General features: G+C 45.3%; 1 protein-coding gene across 3 annotated transcripts in view; it reads left to right on the top strand.

Moving 5' to 3' along the window:
- The window catches only part of DNAJC14 (DnaJ heat shock protein family (Hsp40) member C14), a 36488-nt gene that overhangs the window by 20604 nt on the left and 3438 nt on the right, over positions 1–12446 (top strand). For all 3 annotated transcript variants that reach the window (XM_029594792.1, XM_029594791.1, XM_029594793.1), the window contains exons 3-5: positions 5219–5325; positions 6654–6773; positions 7168–7328. In XM_029594792.1, the coding sequence (XP_029450652.1) occupies positions 5219–5325; positions 6654–6773; positions 7168–7328 (388 nt within the window). The remainder of the gene's footprint in view (positions 1–5218; positions 5326–6653; positions 6774–7167; positions 7329–12446) is intronic.

The raw sequence follows: 12446 nt of genomic DNA, 5'->3' as shown, positions 1-12446 counted from the left end.
GATACATGTGATGCGATCTGTGCGGAGTGAGGTTCCACTGTACAAGAAGTTTATAACAATTTTTTTTGGCAGTGTCGCAGAAATGGAATATTTCTGCACTGAAAAACACCTGATCCCATGTTTCTGGGGAAAGGGTCCTCCCCAAATCAGCCTTCCAAGTACCAATGAGAAGAAATGAATCACCTATTGGTCCATTAAGAAAAGTGTATACTTTTGAAAGCAGCCCTCTTTGTTTATCAACCATGGTGCAAAGGTGTTCAAAAAGGGTTTTCCCTTGAGGTACGGAGGAGGATATCTCCAGAGATTGGAGAAAATGATGCATCTGGGAATAAGCCAATAAGTCCAGCTTATCCATCTGATACTTGGCCATTAAATCTCCACTAGGCTTAAGGGTACCCCCAGACAACACCCGCTCAAATCATACAATTCTTCAAAGACACCACTCTTAAAGGCCTTGTTGAAATGCCCCGCTGGGAAATTCCTATTGTGAAAAAGGTAGGAGGAGTAGAAATAATCTCTCCGCCCAACTTAACTGAGTCTTCCATTTGGACCACACTCATAACGTGTGTAGGGAGAAAGGGGGATTCAAACACTGGTACCAAGTGTCTCGTGGTTGCAATGGCAATGCAGCCAGAGGCACCCCCCCCCCCAAACTATATGTTGTTCAAACTGAACCCACTGTTTAGTAGTAGCTTTCCTATATATACCTAGAAAGGCCTGAAGATGAGCAGCTGCATCTTCCAAGCCAAGATAGGTACCCCCAAGCCTCCCCTATCCCAGGACTGAATCATAAGCAGACGTGAGCCCCAGGGAGGGCACCTCCTCCAAATAAAATCAAAGATTTTCTTCTTCCAGGTGTGAAGAATAGCAGAGCTAATGAAAATTGGAAGGGTGATAAATAAATACAAAAAACAAGGAAGAATATCCATTTTTATAGTAGCAATACGGCCCAGCCAGGAAAATTTGTCTCTCTCCCATCTAAGGAAATCTTTTCTCCACTGCCTTCACTAACAGGTGATAGTTTAAAGCAAAAGAGATCCTGCACATCAGGACCAATCTGTATCCCTAAGTATTTAATAGTGTTATTGGCCCACTTAAATGGGAAAGCAGCTTTCAGTTTACAAACTTCATGGTCTGCTAGCATAACCTTTAATATTTCCGATTTGTCATAGTTGACTCTCTAAATCCAGAAACTGCGCTGAAAAGTTGAAGTATACTTGTAACGCCCCACACTGAAAGCAAAGGATTGGTTAGGTAATTAAAATATCTGCAAAAAGGGATAATTTAAGATGCAAGGCCCCCCCCGAATCCCAGTAACCCTATCGGAAGCCCAAATTCTAAAGCAAAGGGTTCTAAAAAGAAAGCGAACAAAAGCAGAGATAAGGGACATCCCTGAAGCGTTCCTCTCTCCATGGGAAAACTACCATAGCCCCCATTAACTTTGACACGTGCCTGAGGATCATGGTATAATTGTTTAATCCAGTTTGAAAAAAAAAGAGGACCATTTTCTCTATATTTTGGAATAGAAATGGACAGTGGAACATGTCAAACGCTTTCTCAGCGTCATTGGAAAGAAGTAAGAAAGGGATATTCTCCTCCTTGACCTACCATAAAATATCCATGACTTTACGGATGTTGTCTGCTGCCAAATGTTGGGGGATAAAACCCAGCTGGTCCATATGAACCAAACCAGCGAGAACACCATTCAATTGCCCTGCTCACACTCTAGCAAGAATTTTAAGGTCCACATTAGAGATATTGGATGATAGGACCCACACAAAGTGGGATCCCTGCCCGGTTTAGCGATAATCGTGATTCCTGCAGAATTCGAATGCTTTGGAAAAGAAGCTCCATCCCTAATGCTACTGAAAAAGTTAGTTAAGGGTTCCACCAAAATGGAAGCAAACCGTTTTGTAGTAGCTACCTGTAAACCCATCTAGCCCCGGGAAGCCTGCAAGGCTTCTATCGAGCTAATAGGTGCATCCAAATATTGCAGTTGATCTGCCGATAAAGAAGGGAGTAACACAGACTCCAAATACCCTGGGATAGTGGCATTATCAGTGGCCCCGTCCCTACTATATAGAGAGGTATAAAAATCAGAAGAGCATTCCCGTATAGCATGAGAGGAAGTCACTATTTTGCCATTGGCGACTTTTATTTTGGCAATGGTGTTCTGGTCAGCTAAAGCTTTCAATTTCCTGGCCAGGATTCTCCCTGCTTTGTTACCCCCCTCAAAGTAAATCTGTTTGGTGCATTCAAGTTTAAACGCTATTTGAGCAGAATCCAAGAGATTTAGTTCACTACGAGCAGCAGTTAGCTGCTGTGTAACCCTGATGAATTTTGTGACCCCATGATAATCCATGAAAGGGTAGCTATTCTAGCCAGTAAGGTAATCCTGCACCTCTCCTTCTCCCGCTTAAGGAAAGAAGCATAGACTATAAAGAGACCCCCTCCTGACTGCTATTAGAGCATTCCCAGCGGGTACAGTGGGGAAGAATTCAAGTGAAAATAATCTTTGCGCTTAGAAGTAAGAGTTTTACAAAACCCAGCATCTTTGTAGCAAGCTGTCATTTAGGCACCAAAATCTTTGCCAAGAATCAATATCTGTAAGTTGTATCATAACCCAAATAGGGGGTGTGATCAGACCACTTGATATCACCAATCCCAGTCTCCAGAACTCTAGTCTGCAATAATTCATCTATTAAAGTCAATTTGAGAATACGTCCCATGAAGCATGGAATAAAACGTATATGATCTAGAGATAGGGTAGCATTGCCTCCAAATGTTCACAAAACCCCACCAGGCCAGGAAGGAAGTAAATTCCATTTGCACCTTAGAACCAAAAGTTAGAGTAGGACATGTCTAGTTGACAATTTCTAACAAAATTAAAGTCCCCGCTCCATATTACTAATCCCTCTGCATGAGTGTCAAGCACACTAACAGTCTAAAAAAAAAAAGCATATTGATCGGAGTTAGGGGCATAAATATTCAAAAAAGGGAAGATTTCCCCACCAATTTTTAGTTTCTAAAGTGTATAGCGCCCCTGGGAATCTGAAATATGAAAAAGATACTCATAAATAAGATTCTGGGAAATAAAGATGCCCACTCCAGTGTATTTCACTCCTTGCGTGCTGGCTGCTAAGTATTTAAAAGGATAATCTGAAAGACAGCACGTGTTCATGCATTCTCTTTGTTTGGGTTTCCTGCACGAGGGCTATGGAAACTTTATAATGCAACAAATCTTGGAGGAGAAGACCTCTCTTTTTATGAGAATTTAGCCCCTTAACATTAAGGGACCAAATACGCATGGTGGTCATAATAAAAAAAAAAAAAAAAAGAAAATAGGCTATACTCCAGAGCGCAAAGAAAGAAAGATTCATTACAACGTGTAACTAGCTCCATTGCAGGTGTGTATCCCTCCCTACTCCCTTCATTCTTCCCCCCAACTATTGCGTTTGGCCGTGGATGCCTCTCATCTCAGGCGATAAGCCACACAAACCTAGAAACTCTCCCAATCAGTAACCCCAGCAAACCTCGACAGCAGATAAGAAAACTCTGTGAACCAATATGAGCCCATAACCAGAGAGCGGTTCATCTTTATAAGGGCGACCCCATCAAAGAATCATAGCAAAACAATCAGATATCACAAATAGTGAGAGCAAGACACACATTAACAGAAAACAGGAAGCACTGTGACCCCCATAAACCATATCAGGCATATCATCCCTTCTTGGGTGGAGCAGAGCGGTTGCTCGCAATTTGATGCTCTAGTCTCCAGTGATTGCCAGCTCTCTGCCACCGCAGGAAAGTGTTGGTCTTGATCCTGTCGTCGTCTGCCCGTTGGGCCTGGAAATGCACCGGCAGATTAGCTTGCTTAAAGGTTTTCTCGGCCTTGAGCAGAGTTTTCACCTTGTAGGTCACACCGTTCACGGTGAAAGAAAATCCAAACGGGAATGTCCAACGGTAATGGATATTACCCTCATGAAGTGCAGCAGTCGCTGCCTTCAAAACAAAATGCTTACGCAGCGTGGAAGGCGCTAAATCATTGAAGATCGTGATTTTATGGCCTTCCCAAAGCCACTCATTTTGCTTTTTGGCTGCTGAGTAAATCTGCTCCTTGATGGTGTAACCATACAGGCAGAATACAATGTCTTCGAGCTCTGCCTGCAATCCTAGGGCCCCAGCTCCTGTGAGCTTGTTCTATTTTTATTTCCTCCTGGGTCTCTGGCTCAGCAGCTGCAGTAAGGGAGGCTGACTAAATCAGGAATTTACAAATTGCTGCTGAAACGGAGAGGCAGTCATTGTATTCTGGTGCCTCTGGTACACCTCAAATCCTTAGGTTGCACCTTCTCGTGCAATTTTCTAGGTCCTCCAACTTATCTGCCAGAACCTCTTGCTCAGCCTGCAAACATTTTTGCAGAGTCATGATCTTCCGGATGGAGGAGTCCTGGCCCTCCACACGGACATCCAGGTCATTGACCCGCGAACTCAGAGCCACCAAATCTTCCCGAATCTCCGAAATAGAGGCTAAAAGATCTTGTTTGTGTTGCCTCATGTCGGACCGAATGCCTGTGAACCAACTTCTGAGTTCGTCACGGGTTGGGATATCGGACAGTCCAGTAAATTGCTCGCTTTCACCAGGCTTAAGCGCAGCCTGCCTGCCATCAGCCTCCGACTCTGTTGCTTGGTTACTGTAAGAAAACTGTTTAAGATCGGCGGTTTTCCTTTTAGCAGCCATAATGCGAAAATCAGCACTCCCGCACCTAAAAATAACCCCCCAATTAGGGTTTGGATGGTAGGGATTCACAGTAGATTCTAGCGGGTTAGCAGAGGAGCTCGCTGGTTAGGCAGCCATTTTTGTTGGTGATGTCAGCACCTCCCCCTCCTTTGATGTCCAGTTTTATACATAAACCTCATCCCCATATTCTACACAGACAGCTACCTGCTCAGTGCCTTGCACCTAGCATGGAGATAATCACCCTAATTATATTAGCAAGATATGAAATCCAAATGTAGAACTGTAAAATTCATATTTATAATAGTTCAGTAGTGTAACAGATGAAATCCACAGGCAGACCTACACCAACATGTTAGTTTTTGTTAGATGCACTATTTTGCATTTCCTGTTATGGCACTAGCCAATGGAAAAGCTGTTTTTTTTTGTCTGCAGTTTCTGGTTTTCTGAATTCTGATTGGCTGCTGCTTGTCTGCTTGGCAGGTTCATCCAGACAAGAACCAGCACCCACGTGCAGAGGAAGCTTTCAAGGTGTTGCGGTCAGCCTGGGACATTGTGAGCAACCCGGAGAAACGAAAGGAGTATGAAATGTATGTATGAAAAGATGGGGAAGATTGGGAGAAATGCTGCTTTTATCCTTCCCGGCCTTTAACTGATAACTTTTATAGTCTTCCACAATGTCAGACTTGATCACTTATCTACTATGTGGTGAAAACTTGGCATAGTGTAGAGGGGAATTTTTGTGTTAAAGATTTTGCTAAGCCAGATGACAGAAGTGCAAGCATTTTCACCTGAGTCCTGAAAGCCGACTAGTGGGTCATGTTGTTCCCTGTGCACTCATCTCACATGCACTTTTCCATACAATCTCATTTTACACTCTCCTGAAATAATCTTGCTGCATGCAGCTTTTTCTTCTGTGCTTCAGTCTTGAAAGTTGTCCTGCTTGCCTCGGGGCCATTGTATACTTACAAGTGTACCTTTGCTGCAGAATCCCCCAGAGTGCACCTGACACATGCCAGAATTGAGAGAGAAGCAGAGCATATCCTGGAAGCTGGGAAAACTGCCAGTGTATCTTCAAACACTGCATGTCTTATTCTGGCACCAAGAGGGGTTGACATTGTGCCAGGTGTCCTGTTGTCTCTGAAATGACATGGAGAGGACACTAAGAAATTGGCAGTGCCTGCAGTCAGATTGGAATTAAATTGTGCCTCTCTTTACTTTCTTGCTAATGCTATTTAGCTGTCAGCTTGCATGGAACAAATGTTTCCATGTGTATTCATCCAATGGCCAATTAAAGTTTGGTCCAGTGGCCATTAATGCAGTGACACCTAAACTGAAGCTGTGCACTGGCTAGGGAGTGTGGTGTTGTGCATGTTGGCACTGGTTCAGCTTTATACTGGCCTCTAGAATGGCTTAGCTAGCCCTTAAGACAGTAAAACTTTCCCACTGTTGAATGAGGTGTTTTTTTTGTTTTTGATGTTTTCAGCATCCTCAGCCACACAACAAATCCCCTTTCTAAGTGGACACATTTTCATGCTGTTTGTCTTTGTAAAGGGAGTGTTTAATGCTAAAATGATTTCAAACATAAAAGGCTGTACAGACCCATACAGATAGCTGCTGTTGGTAGCATCCTAGTCCTAGGTTTGTTTGGTTTTTTTTTGCTTCCTCCCCCCCCCCCCCCAACTATTTTTATAGTTGTGAAATTTTTGCTGATGTTTACAGTGTGTCCTCTCTAGGTTAGGAAGTCCCATGGGCTGTAGAAATGTCTGATGGGGAGGGTCCAGTGTTCCGTGTTGCTTATTCCAGTAGATCTGTAGTAGATGAAGGCTTTTGGGCTCTGGGGTGGGGGGGCAGGGAGCGTTAACTAGCCATGTGTGTGATGTGGCTGATATACGGATGTTTTGGACTCCCTTGACAGAAAGGAGATGGCAAAAACTGAGCTGAGCAGGTCCATGAATGAGTTCCTAAGTAAGCTGCAGGATGACCTGAAGGAGGCGATGAACACCATGATGTGCAGCAAATGTCAGGGCAAGCACAGGTAATACTGCCTTCCCAACACCGAGCCATGTAAACAGCTGTAAATCCCTTTTTGTGTGTTCTGCTTAGTCAGGTCATGTCTAAGGTAACAAGTGGGGTTTGTATTTCTTTTTGTGCAGTAAACTGTGTTGTCCAGTGTATGGGGAGAGTGTGATGTGGGTTTGGATGGGACTGTTTGTGCTGTGAGTGGATGTTGGGGAGAGGTGGTGAGTGGTAACCTAGGTGCAATATGTAGCTATATGATGTTTGCATGAGTATTACCTTGTCACGGTTGCTTGGATCTGGTTGGTTAGAAGGGAATGCCATCTTCCAGGCCATCCTTTTCTTTTTTTTTAAGGGGTTGCTATTGAAGGTTTTTGAATTCTTTCTGAATGATTTTTCTCATGTTATTTTAGGAGGTTTGAAATGGATCGTGATGCCCTCCATGCCCGCTACTGTGCTGAGTGCAGCAAGCTGCATCCTGCAGAGGAGGGGGATTTCTGGGCTGAATCCAGCATGCTGGGATTGAAGATTACATATTTTGCCATGATGGATGGAAAGATCTATGACATCACAGGTAACTAAAGTAATTAAAGGAGAAATGTGCTCTTCCTCCTTTCTCTTTTTTTTTTTAAACTTTACGAACAAATAAAAGGATTACTTCCCTGAAGAAGGGTGGCAGAGTGCCACGTAATTTTGTTCTTCCCAGATCATCCCTCTTGCAGTGCTGCTTTGCCCAAGATCCAGGTCTGGGTACACTTTCTGGCAATTATGAACATATCACAACAAGATACAAGGGTGATTACTGCTGACTTGCTGGGGTGTGCAGCTAAAGGGTATTTCCCTGTACGTACCCAGATCAGTCAGGACTCCTGGGTTTTGCCTCTTTTCCAGCAGATGGAGTCAGTGTTTCGTAAGCATTGCCTTTTAACCCGGTGTGCCACCTGCATCTCTTTAGTATTTCTCTGTCTCTAGCAGTAGTTGTGCAAAACCTGCAGTTCTGTACCAGAGTAAAAAAAAAAAAATCCTCCCAGGGGGTTGGCAGGTCCTGATGGGTCCACCCCCCCTGGTAGTAAGTTAAGGACGAGCAGGGGTTGGGGACCCCGAAATTGCTCTTTCTGGTGCACTGGAGGAGACAGCTGGTGGTCTGGCTCCCTCCCCTTTAGTGAGGATCGTGAGAAGCCTCTGTCACCCTTCTTCAGGGAAGTAATCCTTTTATTTGTTCGAAAAGTTAAAAAAAAAAAAGCAGGTATAGTGAAGTGGTGGTTGGTTCTTCCTGCTCGCCCCATCGCTGGAGGCTGCCAGAGATAGAGTGCTCCGGTTGAATTGTTATCATGGCTCCTGATCCCGCTTGCTGTTGTCTGCGCCTGCCGCACAGTGAGTCGTGCTGGACCATGCCGTTCGATGCTCCCACTGTCTCTCTGGTGGGGAGGGTTCTTCGCGGGGATCTGCAGTGCGGCCCTCGCAGGTTGCCAGCTGCTCCAGAAGATGAGGCCAACCTGTTGCCTGCTAAGCTTGGGAACGGTGGCCATCTTGAAAACCTTTAAGGCTGCTGAGGAGAGAGCAGCAGGGGGAGGGGCGTTATTCCATTTATTTTGTGGTGCCAAAGAAGGAAGGAGCCTTCAATCCAATTCTGGACTTGAAGGTGAACATGGCTCTTAAAGTTCCATGTTTCTGGATGGAGACTTAGGTCTGTCATAGCGGCGGTGCACAGCGGGTAGTTCTTGACTTCCCTGGATTTGACAGAAGCGTATCTGTGCATTGGTATCCGCCGGGATCATCTGAGATACCTCAGATCCATGATTCTCTGAAACATTTTCAGTTTTGCGTTCTTCTGTTCGGTCTAGCACTGCCCCAAGGACTTTCACCAAAGTGGTGATGGTGGTAGCGGCAGCCCTCAGAAAGGAGGTGCTGGTTCATCCATATCTGGACGACTGGCTCATCTGAGCGAAGTCGGAGGAATTTTGCAGACAGGTGGTGGAAGTGGTCTTGCACCGCTTGAGAACCTTGGACTGGGTTGTGAGCCTGGCCAAGAGCCACCTTTTTTCCTTCATAGGTTCTGGAGTTCTTGGGTGCGCGCTTCGATACCTGTGTGGGCAAGGTCTTTCTCATGGAGGACCGGATCGTCAAGTTGCAGGCGCACATTCAGAACCTGTTGGACACCAGAGTGCCCAGGGTCTGGGATTACTTGCAGGTCCTCTGTTCCATGGCCTTGATCTTGGAGCTCATCCCATGGGTGTTTGCTCCTATGAAACTTCTACAGAAAGTGTTGCGATGTCAGAGCAGTTTCATCTTCTGCTGCTGCTTACAGAGTTCGCCAGGTCCAGTCTTTGACGGTGGCTTGGCCGGGACCATTTGGGGCACGGGGTGGACCTCTAGGTCCCTCAATGGATGGTAGTGACTACCAACGCCAGTCTCACCGATTGGGGGGGCTGTCTGTCAGTCCCAGTCGGTAGAGGGCCAATAGTCGGCGAAGGAAGCGACTTGGTCCATCAATCGCCTAGAGTCAAGGGTGGTGCAGTTGGCTCTGGAGAGGTTTCTACCCCTTCTGCACAACCGGGCAGTCAGAGTCCTGTCAGTTGGTGGCCTACATCAAATGTCAGGGAGGAACCAAGAGTCGTCTGGTTGCTCTGGAAGCGGAGATGCTGGTGTTCTGGGTGGAGCAGCATTTGGCCTTGATACGGCATTGCACATAGCAGGATCCGACAGTGTGTAAGTGGATTTTCTCAGCCAGCAACAACTGGATCCCAGAAAAGGGGAGCTATCGGAGGATGCAATAACTCATTTCTCGCAGATGGGGCATGCCTCATATGGATCTGATGGCAACTCGGAGAAATATAAAGGCACCACGTTTCTTCAGTTGCAGAAGAGAGCACAGAGTGGAGGAGGTCGATGCCTTGGTGCTTTCTTGACCACATGATGTTCTGATCTAAGTGATTCTTTCATGGCCTCTGGTGGGCAAGGTTGTAAGGAGAATAGAGGTCCACCCAGGAAAGGTGATTCTTGTGGTTTTGGAGTGGCCATGAAGGCCTTGGTTTGTGGATCTGGTCAGTCTAGCAGTGGACAGCCCCCTGAGGCTGGGTCATCTGCCAAATCTTCTATGGCAGGGCCATATTTATTTATTTATTTATTTATTTATTTAACAGTTTTTTATACCGACCTTCATAGTAAATTACCATATCGGATCGGTTTACAGTTTAACAAAGGGAAAAAAAGAAAACTAGAGTAACAAATTCACGTAAACGAAAGATAACAATAAGTAGGAATAAGTCAAAGTTACAATCAACAGGGGGCGAGAACTTGGAAGCTTGCAACAAGCTGGAAAGAAGAAAGGCCAGTAAAAGTAATTTTACCATAGCGTGTACAAGTTAATAAACTTAAGAACGGTACTTTAACCTGAATGTCTCAGAGTCCATTTATTTTTTCTTTGAGAAACGGAGAGCCAGACCAGGTAGGAATGAAGGCCAACTAGTGATTGTCTGGTGGTTCAGGGAAGGCTTGGTGAAAGAGCCAGGTTTTAAGTCTTTTTCTGAAAGTTAAAAGGCTTGGCTCCAGTCTGAGGTTTGATGGGATACTGTTCCAGATAGAAGGGCCTGCTATCGAAAAGGCTCTGTCCTTGGTCGTAGCGAGGCGTGTGGCTTTAGTGGGGGGAACATTAAGAGTGCCTTTGTAAATGTCTCTAGTTGGTCTGTTAGAGGAGTAGAGTTTGAAAGGTATTTCCAGGTCAAGTTGAAGTTGATGATGGATGGTTTTATGGATTAAGGTGATTGATTTGTATAGAATTCTGTAATTTACTGGTAACCAGTGTAGGTTCCTGAGAATTGGTGATATGTGTTCGTAGCGGCTGGTACTGGTCAACAATCTTGAATCATCTGCAGAGGTTTGGTAGTGGATTTGGGGAGTCCTAGTAGAAGGGCGCTGCAGTAGTCTATTTTGGCGAACAGTAGCGCTTGGAGGACTGTCCTGAAGTCGTGGAAGAATAAGAGAGGTTTAAGTCGTTTTAGGACCTGTAATCTGTAAAAGCAGTCTTTCGTTGTTGTATTGACCATTTTCCTTAGGTTTAGTCGATTGTCTAGAATCACCCCAAGATCTCTAACCTGCTTACATGTGATTTGAGAGTTGAGTGGTGTTGGTTGGTGGATATTGATATCATTTGAGGAGATGAGGAGAAGCTCTGTCTTAGAGGCGTTGAGGACCAAGTTTAAGCTGTTGAGTAGATTGGTGATGGATAGTAGGCAGTTATTCCAATGGGTGAGCGCTTTTGAGATTGATTCTGTTATGGGGATTAGAATCTGTACGTCGTCTGCGTACAGATAATGAATTAGGTTGAGATCTGTTAACAGTTGGCAGAGGGGGAGAAGGTATATGTTAAAGAGGGTTGGAGATAAGGAGGATCCTTGTGGAACACCAAGAGTTGATTTTGTTAGGGGTGACTCTTTATTGTTGATTTTGACTTTAAAACCAATATATTAGATATATATATATATATATATATATATTAGATCAAGCAGATCGCTTTTGTCTAGCAACTTGGCTTTTGAAAGGAGGAAATTGAGGAAGAAAGGCTATCTGGAGGATGTTATTTCTACTCTGCTGCGGGCTCGCAAGACCTCTACTTCCTTGGCGTATGTCCGGGTTTGGAGGGTCTTCGAGTCTTGGTGTATGGAGAGAAAGGGGTTATTCCTTGGAGAACATCGGTGGTGCAGATTCTGGACTTTTACAGAGAGGCCCGACGAAAGGTTTGTCCTTTAGTTCCCTGAGAGTGCAGGTGTTGGCCTTGGGCTGCTTGTGGGGCAAGATTCATGGAGCAACTCTGGCTGCGCGTCTGGATGTGCTGCATTTCCTTCATGGGGCGAAGCATTTGCAGCCCCCTGTTCGTAAGTTGTGTCCTCCTTGGAGCCTTTACTTGGCCCTCAGGAGCATGTGCAAGGCACCGTTTGAGCCTCTTAAGAGGGCCACCATAAAAGATCTGACTTTGAAGGTGGTTTTCTTGGTAGCGATTTGTTCAGCCAGAAGGGTGTCTGAGCTTCAAGCCCTGTCATGCAGGGAACCTTTTTTGCTGATATCGGATTGCGGAGTTTCGTTGAGGGATGGTTCTGTCTTTTCTTCTGAAGGTAGTTTGTATTCCACTTAAGTCAGTCGGTGGCGCTTCCGGCTTGTACAAATCTGGAGATGGATACGCCTCATGCAAGTGAAATGAGACGTCTGGATGTCAGGCATTGTTGCAGTATCTAGAGGTCACTAACAGTTTCAGGCTGTCGGATCACCTTTTTGTGCTATGGTGTGGTGCAAAAAAGGGTCAAGAAGCGTCAGGCCACGATAGCACATTGGTTGAAGGAGACTATTGGGTCCACGTATATCTGTCAAGGTCATCCTGTCCCGGTGGGGGGGGGTTAAGGTCTTATTCTACCCATTCGCAGGTGGCCTCCTGGGCAAAATGCCAACTGGTTTTGCCGCAAGAGATTTGCAGCGTGGCTACTTGGAAGTCTTTACATACCTTTGCCAGACACTACTGATTGGACATCCAGGCCCTGGACGTCGACAATTTTGGTAGAAGTGTACTTCGAGCGGGGCTTTTGCAGTCCCACCCAGCTTAGGGAAGCTTTGGTACATCCCAGGAGACTGGACTGATCTGGGTATGTACAGGGAAAGGCAAATTGGTTCTTACCTGCTAATTTTTGTTTCTGTAGTACCA

Source organism: Rhinatrema bivittatum, chromosome 3 (genome assembly GCF_901001135.1).
Source record: "Rhinatrema bivittatum chromosome 3, aRhiBiv1.1, whole genome shotgun sequence".
Classification (NCBI taxonomy): Eukaryota; Metazoa; Chordata; class Amphibia; order Gymnophiona; family Rhinatrematidae; genus Rhinatrema; species Rhinatrema bivittatum.
The sequence above is the reverse complement of the archived record's forward strand: the minus strand, read 5'-3'. Positions and strand labels throughout refer to the sequence as shown.